Source organism: Cydia fagiglandana, chromosome Z (assembly GCF_963556715.1).
Source record: "Cydia fagiglandana chromosome Z, ilCydFagi1.1, whole genome shotgun sequence".
Lineage (NCBI taxonomy): Eukaryota > Metazoa > Arthropoda > Insecta > Lepidoptera > Tortricidae > Cydia > Cydia fagiglandana.
This window is the reverse complement of record NC_085959.1, coordinates 19,352,626-19,367,686: the sequence shown is the minus strand read 5'-3', so window position 1 is coordinate 19,367,686 and position 15,061 is coordinate 19,352,626. Positions and strand designations below refer to the sequence as shown.

At 36.4% G+C, this 15,061-nt stretch overlaps 1 protein-coding gene across 3 annotated transcripts; it reads left to right on the top strand.

Moving 5' to 3' along the window:
* Window positions 1-2,381: 2,381 nt before the first annotated feature.
* LOC134679264 (prostatic acid phosphatase-like) lies at window positions 2,382-13,434 on the top strand. Of its 3 annotated transcripts, none has more exons than XM_063538157.1 (8): window positions 2,382-2,791; window positions 3,387-3,480; window positions 3,773-3,971; window positions 4,308-4,463; window positions 5,243-5,484; window positions 10,444-10,538; window positions 12,474-12,568; window positions 13,110-13,434. In XM_063538157.1, the coding sequence occupies exons 1-8, from the start codon at window positions 2,549-2,551 to the stop codon at window positions 13,171-13,173; spliced, it is 1,188 nt and encodes a 395-aa protein (XP_063394227.1). In that variant the 5' UTR covers window positions 2,382-2,548; the 3' UTR covers window positions 13,174-13,434. The 3 variants fall into 3 exon arrangements, with proteins under 3 accessions (XP_063394227.1, XP_063394225.1, XP_063394226.1); XM_063538155.1 differs by having other exon boundaries at window positions 10,444-10,631; XM_063538156.1 differs by having other exon boundaries at window positions 2,386-2,791; window positions 10,444-10,616.
* Window positions 13,435-15,061: the final 1,627 nt, after the last annotated feature.

The following is a 15,061-nucleotide window of genomic DNA, read 5'->3' as shown; positions in this document are numbered from 1 at the left end:
CTGTTTGTCACTATCATTGTTTTATTTAAAAGAAACTTTATTATATCGGCAAAAAACAGGTATTTCTCTTGTGATGTTTATGATGATAATGATGACAATTAGGATTGTTCATTTTTTTTAGACCCCCATTTTTATTTTATTTTCTGAAAATATAGGTTAATTTAAGATACCAATTTGAATGATTTAGTAATTCGTGGCTCGGTTGAATATTTATAATTTATTGAAAATATGAGATACGACTTCTCGTAAATTACATGTCGTCGGCTGATTAGGATAATGCACAAGCAACAACAAGCATTAAAAAAATAGTTGTCATTGTCAATTGATTGTAATGTCACCTGTCGACAATGTCAGTGTCACGTGTTTCTATAAATAGCAATCGTCTGGAATGGAAAACTCGTTTATTTTGAATCATTAATTTCAAAATACCTACGCTATAAATTTGAGAAAGCTGATTCCAGAAATCTGCCTAAGTTATATAATATAACTTAGTTTTATTGGAGTATGTATAGCATCCAACTCCAACCATAACTTGGCTGAAAATCAAGGGAGCAAAAATGTAAGTTACCTTCATCATATATATTTTAACTGATTCGATTTGTAAGAAGATTGGATTCATAAAATCGTTACAAGCGTCCATTGCTAAAGGTAGCTTAGCACCCAGTGGGTGCTTTCTGCCGGCTTGTCACCATTGTTTGGATATTGTACTACATACTTATACTACTATATTAGGAACATGCCAATTTTGCTAATTATATCCTATTATTCCAGGTCATCGTGATTCCTATTTAGATACAGCTGTGAGATATGTAACTGCACTTGGGCCCAGAACAAAGTTGAGCATTTTGTATTGAAACGAACGTCATATTAATTATTAATCGTCGTAATACTTTACGACCGTAAATAATGCCTGGGAACAGAGTAAATAACAAACCATACACTTCTCTTCTGGATGGTCAACAAGAAGCCATCATTGTCAGATGCTCGTGCAGAACATGATAAACATACATTTAATGTAAAGTTACTATTTTTTTTGGGAACATATATAACATATTTCCCAAATTAATAAAAATGTAGGTAAACAAAAACATGTTTTATTATTCACAACTCTTTATTAAGTCTTGTCCACCATGATATCAGCAGCTTGAACTGCAACATGTACCTGGAAATTAGAAATTATATATTTTTAAAGCAGTTTCAGGCTGAATTTTGAGTATGGCTATGTATTCTTGTATATTCCTTCTTTCTAGTAGGCACGCACCATCACTGTTTAACGGTTTGCCTTTAGATACTCTGGCTACATTACCACAGAAAATAAATAGATACCACGACCCTACCAATAAAGTGAGCTTTTAAATACTTAATTGTAGTAAATTAATATTAATTTTATACTTACATCGACGTGATTCTCACAGCAATACTGTGTGTAACACGTGAAGTAGGTAGGTATTCCAAGTTTAATTCACGGCACCATCTTTCACGTCGTAGGTCTTCGTGGATTCGAACTATTATTTTTGTGAATCATTCCCACACATAGAAACAAGGTTTTTGATATATTATTAAGCTATGAAATCTACTGTTTAGGTATTAATTATAAATCAAATTGTAACAAACAAGCGCAGCGGTTTAACTGAAAAATTTTGTTATGACAATCGATGACAATGATAACTTTGACAATACGTGAGTGACGGATTTATTTACTATGGTTCGATAACTTTTATTATGCAATGACTTTACATTCAGCCCAGGAGAAGGTCAAACTAAGGTCATAAGGATATTTGTTGAAATATCTTCAATCCTCAATTATTATATCGCAGCAAATGTCGGAAACTGTTTAAAAACCTTATATCTCGAAATGGTTTTCGAAATAGAACATTTGAAAAAAAATGAACAATCCTAATTGTCACAAGATTTCAAACAACTTTCGATAATTCTTGACGGCAAATGAGTTCTGTGTCGGAATTTCGTGACAAATTGTCGTGTTTCTTGTGACAATTGTCATTAGCTTCGCAAAATAAGTACTTATTTACTGGCGATATAGTGGAGTTTTTTTTAAAATAACATTTTGGTGGCAAACAACTACACCGCCCGTCTGATGGTAAGCGGTTACCGTAGCCTATGGAGGCCTGTGACGTCAGTAACAGTGATGTCGACAAATGCGACATTTGTCACGTTGGTGAAATAGGGCCCAGATGTGCTTGACCAGCTATATCTATCTCTTCCTCGCTCTCACTTATGGGTGCGTCGCATCAAGGTCGTGGTGCAGTGATAGTGTATTAAAGCCTTAATGTTCCCGTCTCTTAGTCTATGGTACACTGTTATCTGTATTAGCTAAGTGACATCACTGACGTCAGACAGATCAGTTGTCAACGGAGTTTTTCGTAAGAGTGATTACAATTTTTTTTTCAATTTTTTTTCAATAATGCGTATAGTTTAAACTACTGCTATGGTGAACAGTACAGTTCCTGTAAACGTTTTTATTAGTTCGTTATAATAATGCTATTGTAATCACTTGGCTTTCGAGGGTTATGTTATATGTGTATTTAAAATGATCGGATTTGTAATTATTCTAACCTTACTGAGCGTATCACGGTGCGAAGACCCACAAGAAGATTTGACTGTGCAGTACGCGGCACTAATATTTAGACATGGCGACAGAACCCCCGTAGACATGTATCCTACCGATCCATACAGGAATGAATCCTTGTGGCCGGTCAAGTTTGGCCAGCTGACGAATACCGGCAAGCGACAACACTACGCACTAGGAAAGTGGTTTAGGGAAAGATATGGGGTAAGTAATCGTGACAACATACTTGTTTTTAAAAATAATAAATAAAATAAAATAAGCTGCTACATAATCAACCTACCTTACTAACTCACAAATGTGATTTGATTTAGATATGCTTCATCTTATATCTAATTTTCCTAATTACAAAGAGATACGCTAAATGCTTTCTAAATCAGATTACAAGTATGAAGGCTGTCACTAATTTGCTAAATATCATGTAGGTAATTGACTTACTCTTTCTTGCTCATGTTTTATTTCATAATTTACTGGTTAAAAATAGTTGACTCTGTTTACTTGATTGTATTAAAATGAGCTTGACAAGTTCCTGAATTGTCAATGTTATTAGCATAACCAAGTATCCATCTATGTTACAATATCATTTTAGAGATTTAAAGACTAATTATTTATTTAATTATATTGCATATACACATATGTACCTATGCATTGTAGATAATATTGTAACTATTATAAGTTGACTTGTAAGATATTATCATTATATTCATTATATTATCACTTTTGTATTTCATCTTTTAAATCATAGATTCAGCCATGCTTCTGCACTGAGCGAAGTAATATTTTTATTGTTAATTTGTTACAGAAAATGGTGTCTCCAAAATTTGATCCTACTCAAGTTAGAGTGAGGTCTACCGATGTAGATCGCACATTGATGTCCGTAGAAGCTAATTTAGCAGGTAGCTTAATGTTTACCTAATATTTACAAATTCATAAATGGTAATTTCATAAAGCAAGTGACTAACCCCCTTGTTCATAAAGGTGCTACATGGCTATTTGCGAAAAATTGTTTGTCTTTATCTGTCATTTTGACTTATGTATTTGTAAGAAAGGAAGAAAACATAATTTAACTAAATCAGGGGCCATAAAGTTTTATGAATGAGTGGGTAAATATTTGCAAGTGCTGAACATAACAATTATTTCTGATTTCCCTTAGCTTAAGGTATTCCAACACTATGATTATATGTCCAGGAATGTACCCTCCAGTTGGGAATTCTGTTTGGGATGACCAATTAATGTGGCAGCCAATACCAGTCCATACCATCCCTGAAAAATTAGATGAAGTTTTAGCTATGGAAAGAAAATGTGCTGCATATGACAAGGCTCTTGAAGAATACAAGGATTCTAAGGAATACAAAGAAAGACTAGCTAAATATCAAGACCTGATGGAGTGAGTTTTTAGTATGAACATGCATGTTGAATTTATTATTTCCAATGTGACAAAGGTAGAGTTAACATTTATCTTAATCAATCATTATATTATGCAGTTGGCACAAAGTTTAATCTTCTCATGTTGGTAATTTCAAGAATACTATAAAAGAATATGAAATTTAAAGCTTTTTAACCTTGACGCCAAGAGGGAATAGTCATGGGGCTACAGTCTGCAAGAGTGTCACAAGGCGCTCAGTTTTTATATAAGTAATCAAGTATGAAGGGTCATTTAACGCGCGACTGTTTTTTCTAGCACTGAATGTGTTAACATATTTTTATCTTTCTTTTTTTTCAGTTATATGACAGCATATACGGGCAGGAAGATTAAGGAGTATTACGATATCTTAAATGTCTACAGTAATTTGAATATTGAGAGACTATATAACTTTACTCTACCAAACTGGACTCATAGCGTGTACCCTGACGAAATGCGAGAGCCGGCCTGTTATGCGTATGAAATATAATCCCTTGACATATTATCCCTTTGTTAAATTGTAAATGAAGACGTGTCACATGCAAATCGAATCTATACAATGTATACCTATATGTCTAACCTATATGTGTACCTATTTGTCATATAGGTATTTTAGTTGCTACTTGCTAGTTCCATTGATAAAGTTATATTGACCTCTCGAGGCCTACCTTAAAATATGGTCGTGGTTGTATAAAACGTGGTGAAAACACCGTTTCACCAGACCAACGCCTGACTTAGGGTGGTATTCCAATGTATTTGCGTCTCACATTTTGCTTAGTGAGAGAGTGAAACGCAATGCACATTGGACCAAGACATTAGGTTAATAAATTAGGTAAGTGGTAAAGTAGCCAGTGTGTTTCTGTTTAAGTCGTATTTTTTTTTAGCTATGGGAGGTTTGAGGGATCTTTAACTTCGGCTTAGTTATTTATTGGCGCCGAAACCGTAAAAAAATTGAACCGGTTTATGTAAAAGTGTAAATATTTCGGCACTTGGATGTTTTACGTGAATTATTCAATTTATTTATTTCTTTCAACTAGCACTAACAGCTAAACTTTCCGTTCTAATCGGCATTAAGTATACATTAGGTACTTGACGTGTGACACGCATTAATCAATTTATATCAATAATCAATATAACTATATTCTTGAATTGATCTATTTTATACCTACCTCGTTATCATTCGACCGCATTCAGAGTATTCTTTGCTTAACTTTAGTTTGAGCTTCTAGCTATAATGTTATTTTGTTATTCTTCAGTTTCCGGATTCCGACGATGACTCCACTGTTAGCGCGTCTAAAGGTCGGTCCGCTGATCCAGGAGATTGTGATGAACATGGCCAACACTTCTCTGACCTATCCCGAGGGCTACTCCAAGACAGTCAAACTGGCAGTATACAGTGGTCACGACATCACCGTTGCGAGTGTTCTCAATGCTCTGGGCATGTTCGATGGAAACTGCCCGGTGTATACGTCTACTATTCTCATGGAGCTTTTATATTGTAAGTAACATAGTAATAGTGTGATGGTGGTGTGTGTGTGATCTTTTTTTTTTTTTTTTTTTCTCTCAACTTAAATCTGCAATCGGCTGTTCTAGCCATAATCAGATGGTTTGTTTCTTTTTTTTTTTTTTTTAGGTTGTTATTTAGGGTGGTGTTCCACTGAGCACCATCACCAGTTTACGTGGGGGCTTATTGTCTCTGGTCTAGCCCTAGGATGTGCCATCTTTTTAGCCTCGGTGTGTAGTCTTGTTCGTTTAACAGGTTTCTGGCTAGTTCGTTGCAGTGGTTTTGAAGTCTTTCCTTGTACTTTTTGCAGTATTCGTTTACCTCTTGTTTTATTGTTGGTATTTCTGTGTATTCATGTATTTCACTATTTCTGACCAGTAATGGTGCACACGTGATCCTTCTTAGGGTTTTGTTCTGGAATCTTTGAAGTATTTCTAAGTTTGAGTTGCTGGCTGATCCCCATAGCTGTATTCCATAAGTCCATATCGGTTTTATTATACATTTGTATATCAGTAGTTTGTTGTTAAGTGTTAGAGTTGATTGTCTTCCAATTAGCCAGTATAAGTTCCTGCATTTGATATCTGCTTCTTTTCTTTTCATTTTGATGTGGTTGGCCCAGGTAAGTCTTCTGTCGAGGTGGAGTCCTAGATATTTGACGCAGCTTTGGCTAGGAAGGGGTTCGCCTCGCATAGTCACTGGTGGGCAGTCTCCCTTGCGTAGTGTGAAGGTTATTTGGACAGATTTTGTTACACTGGGTTTGAGCCTCCAGATCTCGAGCCAGTGTTCAATATCTTTCAAATGTGTTTGTAGTTTTTGTGATGCGATTTCAGGTTTTTTGTCACTTGCAAGACAAGCTGTGTCATCCGCATATGTTGCTGTGATCACTTCATCGGAGACCGGCAGGTCAGCAGTGTAGATTGAATATAATACTGGGCCGAGGACTGATCCTTGTGGGACTGATGCTTTAATGTCATACAGTTTTGATGTCTCTTCGCCAAATTTGACTTGGAATTTTCTTTCTAGTAGGTATGACTTAAGGACCATGTAGTATGAGTTGGGCAGCCTTGTTTTTAACTTGTATAACAGTCCTTCATGCCATACTTTATCGAAGGCTTGCTGGATATCAAGGAAGACGGCAGCACAATATTCCTTGCATTCCAGTGTGTTTCTTATCTTTGTTACAACTCTGTGAACCTGTTCGACTGTAGAGTGTTGTTCCCTGAAGCCAAATTGATGATTAGGGATGATGTTTTCTACTTCTAGTATGGGTTTTAATCTTCTTAGGAAGATTTTTTCAAATACCTTGGATATCGTTGGGAGGAGACTTATTGGTCTGTATGAAGTAGGTTCTGTAGGTGGTTTCCCAGGCTTTGGCAGCATACAAATTTGTGATACTTTCCACAGTTTAGGGTAATAGTGCAGTCTAAGGATAGCATTGAAGAGCATGCATAAAAATACAACTGGTTTCCTTGGTATGCGTTTCAGTATTTCTGCAGTGATGAGGTCAAAGCCAGGTGCCTTTTTATTGCCCAAATGTCTGATGGTGTTATATACTTCATTTGGTGTCACTAGTTTTAGTGGTAATGACAGCTGTTGATCACTTGTTATGCATTCTTCCACTAATTTATCAGTTTCTGGGGACATAGAAGTGTTAGGTGTGAAAATATGACTTAAGTGCAAAGCAAAGGTTTCTGCTTTTTCTGCTTCTTTTCTGGCCCACGTTCCCGACTGTGTTTTTATAGGAGGGATTGGTTTTTGTGGTCTTTTAAACTGTTTTGTTATTTTCCATAGTGAATAGTCATTGCTTTTAGTCGCTGTTAGAGATGAAAGCTTCTGTTGCAGTGTGTAGTTTTCGTTTTCCTTGATCAATGCTCTTAGTTCTCTGGCTGACCTATTGAGTGCTTTTTTATCTTCTACATGCCTACTTTGGTGCCATTTTCTTCGAAGTCTTCTTTTTTCCTGTATCTTGTCTCGGATTTGCGAAGGAATATTTTTAACCTTACTGGATGTTTTGTTGTATGGGGTTGAACACCATGCAGCTTCTTGAATTTTGTTGGTAATATAGAATGTTGCATCATCTATGTCTTCCGCTGATTTTAATCTTATTCTGAGGTTTAACTCTGTGTTAAGGATGTCTGTAAATGTAGTCCAATCGGTTTTGTGATTGCATAATGCCATGTTTTGTTCCTTGTAAAGTGCCGTGGAACTAAAAGTCCCTATCACTGGTGTGTGGTCTGAAGAAGAGTCGAGGCAGCTCTCCATTTCAAAATATATGTTTGAAAAACCCTTCACAATGAAAAAGTCAAGGAGATCAGGGCACTTCTTAGAATCTGTAGGCCAGTATGTTGGTTCACCTGATGATAATGTGGTCAATTTGAGTCTGTCTATGCACTTTTTTAGTTCTCTGCCGCGGGTTGTCACTAATCTTGATCCCCAGTGTGTGTGCTTGCTGTTCCAGTCCCCGCCGCATATATATCTGGAGCCAAGTGTTTTAAAGTAGTTGTAGAACATTGCTTCATTGATATTGTGTTTAGGAGGACAATATACAGCGCTTACATTATACTCCCCGGATCTATCCTGAACAGTAATTGTAGTGGCTTGAAGGTAATTTTCCTTAAATTGACTGTGTGTGAAGTGCTTTATATTTTTTTTTATTAACACTGCAGTACCACCATGTGATGTACCATCAGGATGATTGGTGTTGTATACTTCATAGTTTTCTAGTTTAAAGTCTTTTTTATCATTTAGGTGTGTTTCTGATATTAAAATAATGTCAATTTTGTTTGTTTGTAGTAACATTTTAAGATCGTTTTGGCTTGGGGCCAAACCGTTTATGTTCCATGTTGCAATTCTTAATTGTTTCATTTGCGGCTTATAAGGGCGGTGATGAGGGACATTAATGTACCCATTTGTTGTATTAGTAGCTCTATTTGCTTGGTTTGTTTGTTAATAGTTTGTATAAGTGTACATTGCCAGTCACTATTAATTTCATTTTTGTTCAAAGTAGATTCATGATATGTGGGTTGGCATTCTTGCCTCATTTCCCTGTAAGGTCTATTGATGTTTTGATTTATCACATTACTGTATAATGTATTGTCTGATGTTCCCTGTACCAAGTTCATTTTAACAGGTTGGTATGAAGGTTCAACTGGTACGTATGAAGGTTCGACTGGTTGGTATGAGGGTTCAACTGGTTTGTATGAAGGTTCAACTGGTTTCACTATTTGGGCGTTAGTCTCATCCTGGCTGGCCTTGTTTGTTCTGGGTGTTTTGTTCCTTCTTCGGGCTGCTATTTCCCGGTATACTTGGCAGCCTTTATAGCTCCCAGGGTGCTTACCTCCACACAGCGCACATGTGGCAGGTGTCTTTCTGTCCTTAGTGCATGTCTTACTGTCATGGGCCCCCGCACATTTGACACACCTATAGGGCCTTAGACAGTTGTTTTTAGTGTGTCCATATTGTTGACATCGGGTACACTGCACGATTGTTGTACTTTTATGTGGATCTTCTATTTTAACACACTGATGATAAATATATTTGATTTTTTTGGCATCATTGTTTTTTTCATTTGGTTCCAGGTTGACAAAGAAGACATTAAATGGTTCCTTGTTGTCCTTACGTTTGACATTTATAATCTCTCCTCGTACTTTGTTCCCGGTTTCTTCTATGGCTTTTATTATTTCCTCTGTGGGTGTTGTGTAGTGAAGATTTTTAATTACTATTTTTATACACCTGTCTTCTTTTCTTGTGAATGTATGCCCAATTAATCCTTTACTTCTAATGTGATCCATCATTTTCTGATATATTTCCATTGTGTGTGTGTATATTATGAGCTTTGTGCTGTTCACTATCTTGTATGTATATTCATTGTCGCTGACTACTTCATGCAGACAGTCCGTGAGTTTTTGTACATCCATAATACCAAATAGTACAATTGGTGGAGGTTTTGATGATCGTTTAGGCTTTTCTGCATCTGCAGCCTGGTTTTGGATGTTACTTTCTTGTTCATCGGTAGGCAAGGGTGCGAAACGGTTTCTTATTTCAAGGGAATCTGTATTTCCACAGTCTGGACGGTTCATATTGAACCTTTGCTGTCTTGCTTCATTTCTTTTCTGGATTTTGTGTGTTGTTTTGGCTTGCTCTGGTGAGCGGTATCTCTTTTGACCGTATTCTGGAACTTTCTGCCACGGTATTTTATTGCTTTTGTCTTGATCACTTTCATTTTCGTGTCAACGAGGTTTGTTGTTTTTATTATTTTCGTCTAAATTAGGCGTTGGTAACGTTTTTTGGTTTTCTCCGGTTGAATTACTTCGTTCTCTTGGTGTTGTATTGAAAAGTGCACTGTGGAAAACCTGTTGAACGAACTGTTTTTTTGTGGCTGTTGTTTCCACGATTTTGCTTGTTGACGGGGTGGCGTCGTTGTTTTTTGTCATTGTGATTGTTGTTTTATCCGTTTTCAAGATGTATTGATGTAGACATCATTCAAAGATGTCTCTTCTATGTCGGTGTCACAAACGTGATTTGCAAGTTTTAGGTTAGAATTTGTATACGGTGTTGTGTGTCAAAAACTTCACTATTTACACTAATATTTCTATTAATTCACTAAATATATTTGTTATTGTGTCCAATTATCACCACTTTGCAGGTAAAACTTTGAAAAAACTTATGAAAACTTAATAAATCGTATGATAGTTCGAAAGTTGATGCTGACGCGATTGCGTTCCGTTTCACTTATTGTGTGTGATTTCACGTGTGTGATCTTATGTGAAAAATTTAACCTGCGAAAGAAAGTATATTTATGTCACGCCACACACCACATTAGTTTTACGGTTGAGTTGACATGTCGAATCTATTATGAAAATGTGAATGAAATGAAAATGCCGCCACACATTCGTCATATTATTTTCTCACTTGCTATACCTCTGACTAAGTACCTTTTCTTTTTCTTTACAGCTAATAACACGAAACAACATTTCATCAGAATCTCATACAGGAATTTCACTGACATTGAAGAACCGCACGTACTAAAAATACCATACTGTGGAGAAGTTTGCAACTTTAGCAGATTTGTAACTCTCTACGAAAAACTACTAAATATTAATTGGGACTTCGAGTGTGCTAACCAGGTAAATGAGATATCGGTACGTATACAAGTGTGTATTTTATGAAAATTCTAGCTTCTTGGTAAAACAAAACTGGCAGTACTATATAATGCCTCAGGGTATCCGCTAGCTGGCGCGATTGCACGGAGTGGGTGAGCGGGTTAAAGAAAAATAGTATGAGCAACGGTAAACGGTTACTAGCTTGGACTCGTGCGACGGATTTTACCTACAGTGCGCCCGCTCCGTGCACCCATGCCAGCTAGCGGATGCCTACAGTTATAAAAATAGCACCCGGAGCGAATTCTCTTAACGCTGGAATTGTCGTTATGAAGCTGAAGCGAATTCATACGGGTACCTAGTTATTTAGCAGCCCTGTTCTATCTTTTGATAGCCTGCTAATATTCAAGTCTAAAATCTAATTCAGCCGTATTTTAAAACTGTCTATCTTTGTCGGTTGCAAGCGGGACCGCAAAGAATTTTTCAAGGTAGAGAAGGAAATTCAGCTAATTCTTGTACGGCATTTAACCTATTCACGCTGTTAAGTTTAATACTGTTGGGCTGCCATTTCGTTAAATATACCTATATATTTATACCTACAATATATTTGTATACCTCCAATAAACTAAATATTTTTGTGCGTTCAACGTTATAAACATGTATATACCTACTGGTATCGCTGTCGTCACCCGTCTCGGGACATTTTTCCTCGAGTGAATAAAGCAATGCATAGTTGGGTATGAAGTATTTTGTTTACAGATGTGAATTTGTATATTTTTCCGAAACCGAAATTTAATTGGGTCTAAACCTGTACTAAATTTCAATACCTACGTGATTTTCTAGTCTCGGACAAGGCAGAATGAACGCGGAAACAAATTTGCCTATTTATAGAGCGCCTATTTTTCTTTTGTATTCAATAAGGACAATAAGTCTAAACCAGTGGAGTACTTATTTGAAGCATTTCAAGACAAGGAAAACCGTAAAATTATATAATGAAAATAAAAACTAAAAATTACATCATGTTACTTCATTTGAACATCAATGAAAATCCTACGTATTTGAATGCCACTTACGAACACCCCTACACAGTCTCGGCATGATAAGATGCGAATTAGCACGTAAGCCGTTCCTTTAATTATTAGGGCATTCCTTAGATAGAAATAGTTTTAGTAGTCGACATGAGACATGACAAAGGCCTGTTTTGGTATCCCAGATTCTATAATGACACTTCTATTTGGCCAATTCACTACCTGAGCTGCCCAATCATCATACTAATAATTTAGTATTTGTGATATAAAAAACAGGTAGTTGCATGTTGCTTTTAAAATATAGTCGATCACGAAGATTAATGATGATGTAGTTTTTATAATATTATACTAATGAATATGGGTATGGAAGTGGCAAGTTGGCTACCTATAAGTCCAATGCACGTCCAATGGAACCTCTCTGCAGTCTCTGCCCCCAGCCTTGCAGCCTGCCCAGCCTTGAGCTGAGCCATCTTAGATGTCCCTTTTTTATAGAGTGTGAGGATGGGTCATCGTTTTCCGGAACTACCGTAAATTAAAAATATTAGTTACGGTTTTATTTAGGCAGACGTCCGGTTTTTATCCCTTTGTCCTGTACATATTTTGTTCATTAATGTCACCCAACTAGCTTAGCACATTTTAGATTTCAGCAACTCTGAAGTGTTGACGGGTGCTGCCTCTGCGAACGCGGACTAGGAAACATCCGCTCGACGTATCTCTTAAATTTAATTTAACAGTCCGCGCACGCCTCCCAAATGTCCGTAATGCCATTATTCCTTCAAAGTCATAGCGATACATTAGTATTTATAAATATTCTTATGATTGATTTGTAACTAATAATTGTTTTTTTTTATTCCAGTTTAGCCCCGTGATCGGCATAACCGTAATGTTCAGCTTCGGATGTCTAGCGGTGTTGCTTTTGATGCACAAAATTCTCGCCCTGCCTAAGTTTAAGTAAGTATAAATAATAAAGCTACTTTCAACTATAATATTTTCTACTTTCAAATGTCTAATTCTGACGAATTCAACGACGCCTCATACGTCATAAACCGTCCAGCTGTTGGGATTGTGGGGTGTGCCAATGAAATAGACATACATAGGTACTGGTACATTACTGTCCTTCTGACGTAATCGGGTAAATAAAACATATTTTTGATAACAAATCCATTATACTTAATTAATTAATGCTACCCATACTGTCGTAAATGATTACGATACAGACAAATATTATCATTTCCGAGAATGAAATCTAGTTATGTCACTAATTCATAATCAAAATGTGCCTATATGCAACGTAACGGGTATGAATCTATGAATGTACCTAAAGTACGGCTGTGTTAATAAACTTAAGTCATTTTAAGACGATTGTTGCTGTAAACTATTGCGGTAATAATAAAGTAGGCCGTACTGTACAATCTTCTAATTTAATAAGACTGTGTATAGAGTGTGCTAATGTTATCAATATCATAAAAATAAAGTGTGTTTTTTGTTTCAGAAGGCATTTAAGATATTCAAACGTGAGTGCTGACGACAAATGCCAGAAGATTATTCAGGCCTAGATAGCTAATATATCTTTGCCAAAACACAAAAATATCAAAAAGGATACTGTTTCGTCCATTTATACAACTAAAAGCAACTATTTAAATCCTGATAGCATTTTGTTCTGCATCGAGAATAGAATCAATAATACGTTTTTAGCATTAGAAAGAGCTCCACAAAAGTAAGCATGCATTTTTTATGAGGCCCATTAATTGTTAATAATCTTCGAGCAACGCCGGCTTCCGACATGTCAGAAGGTAGGAGCCCAAGCTATATCACACAGTGCACACAGTCGCACTTTTCACTCACTACATACAAAATCCAATCTGTAATAACGACACACATACATAGAAAATAACACACGTCAAAGACAAATCTTGCAAACCTCGATCTCTTTTTGTGTACCGATGAGTCACTACACGCTTCGCCATAGGTACAGTTGTACGTATGCTTCGGCAGAGGGGAAATTGTACGAATGCTGTCTCCCTTCCCGGTGTTGCTCCCGGTGTCAATAGGTACTGATAATATAGTTAACTCAAAATTTTACCGCAAAAGTTGCCTGATTTGGAAACACAAGTTTACTCCTGCGAAGTTCTTTGTAATGTTATAATATCGAAGTATAGGTAAATAACTTATATTAAAAAGTTGTTTGTTCCTCTACAACCGTCTAATATTATGTAAAGTGCTATGTATGGAATGAGAGAAGTGATAAAAAAGCGATAGATATCATTCGCAAAGTAACGGTAAGTTGCAACAATTGGGTTAACCGTTCGAAGTAGTTTACAGATGGCGCCACCATAGCTTGCCCTGTCAATCATAGAATTGTGTCAAATTCTTGTTTATTTTTTTGGATGTTTATGGCCTGGATGCCAGCTCTTTTTAAACCAAATACTCGTAGAACAAATCTAGAAGAGAAAGGGGCAAGCTATCATGGCTCCATCTATGCAAACCTTTGACAGTTGTCAACCCTATTAAATATCGATTGCGGTATTTGAGGTTTTCAGTAGTTATGTAAAGTCTACCATGTCGTAACCGCCACTTTAAAAAGACTGCGAAATTTTGAATTTGAATTAAATTAGCAGCAATGGTTTCAATAAAATTCGTTACTATTAAAAAAATAGTAGGAGTCTATTTAAATCATTGTGACCAAGTCTATTATTATGTCTCTTGTTATATGTAGAATAATGTTGATTATTTTTATAACAAATAAAGTGTTCCGTTTTATGCCAAAAATATTTTTTATTTGTATCCGTTGACGTTTGGTTTGGATTCAATAGATTGGCCAAATAAGTCCCACAATTTACCAATTATAAGGGACGGATCAATTGCCTTTTGATCAACTTGGGACCTTGCAATTATTTCTTCCTCAGTCACAAATGAAAAGAAATCAAAATAATGGCTCCAAACTAGCTTTCAACCCATGGAAACATCAAATAGTTGTGCGTCTATAGGGAAGTACTTTCAGATAAAGTCACTCGTGAAACTCGAACAAAAGCCAATCACATTTCATTTGTGATATATAGACTAGTATTCCTCTAGACCGAGTTTAGAGCAATTATTTCATGCTACCGATGATGCCAAAAATTAGGTGGTGCGCGGGACGAGGTGAGTGAAGTCCCGTGCCGTGATTGATCCGTACAAAGACACGGACGTCACACAAAGACACTTTCTACTCGAACATGGAGTAAAATTACCGTATGCGTGGCAGAGGGGGTAGCGCGACTATGCTCAGTCTGGAGGATGTTTTGTCCGATGTTCCCAGTAATAACTCCTGTTATTTTAAAGTTAACGAGTATTACTGAATCGCGATTAGAAAGGGATTGAGATAGCTGTCAATCCATATTGATTTTGACGTAAGTGTATGGAAATCTGTTATTTCTAATCCCTTTCTGATCGCGGCATGATAAT

Coding starts and splice junctions, on each gene's coding strand:
- LOC134679264 (XM_063538155.1), top strand. CDS start 2,549: ATGATCGGATTTGTAATTATTCTAACCTTACTGAGCGTATCACGGTGC. Junction 4,464..5,242: donor CGAGAGCCGGCCTGTTATGC/GTATGAAATATA, acceptor GTTATTCTTCAG/TTTCCGGATTCCGACGATGA. Junction 5,485..10,443: donor TCTCATGGAGCTTTTATATT/GTAAGTAACATA, acceptor TTTTCTTTACAG/CTAATAACACGAAACAACAT.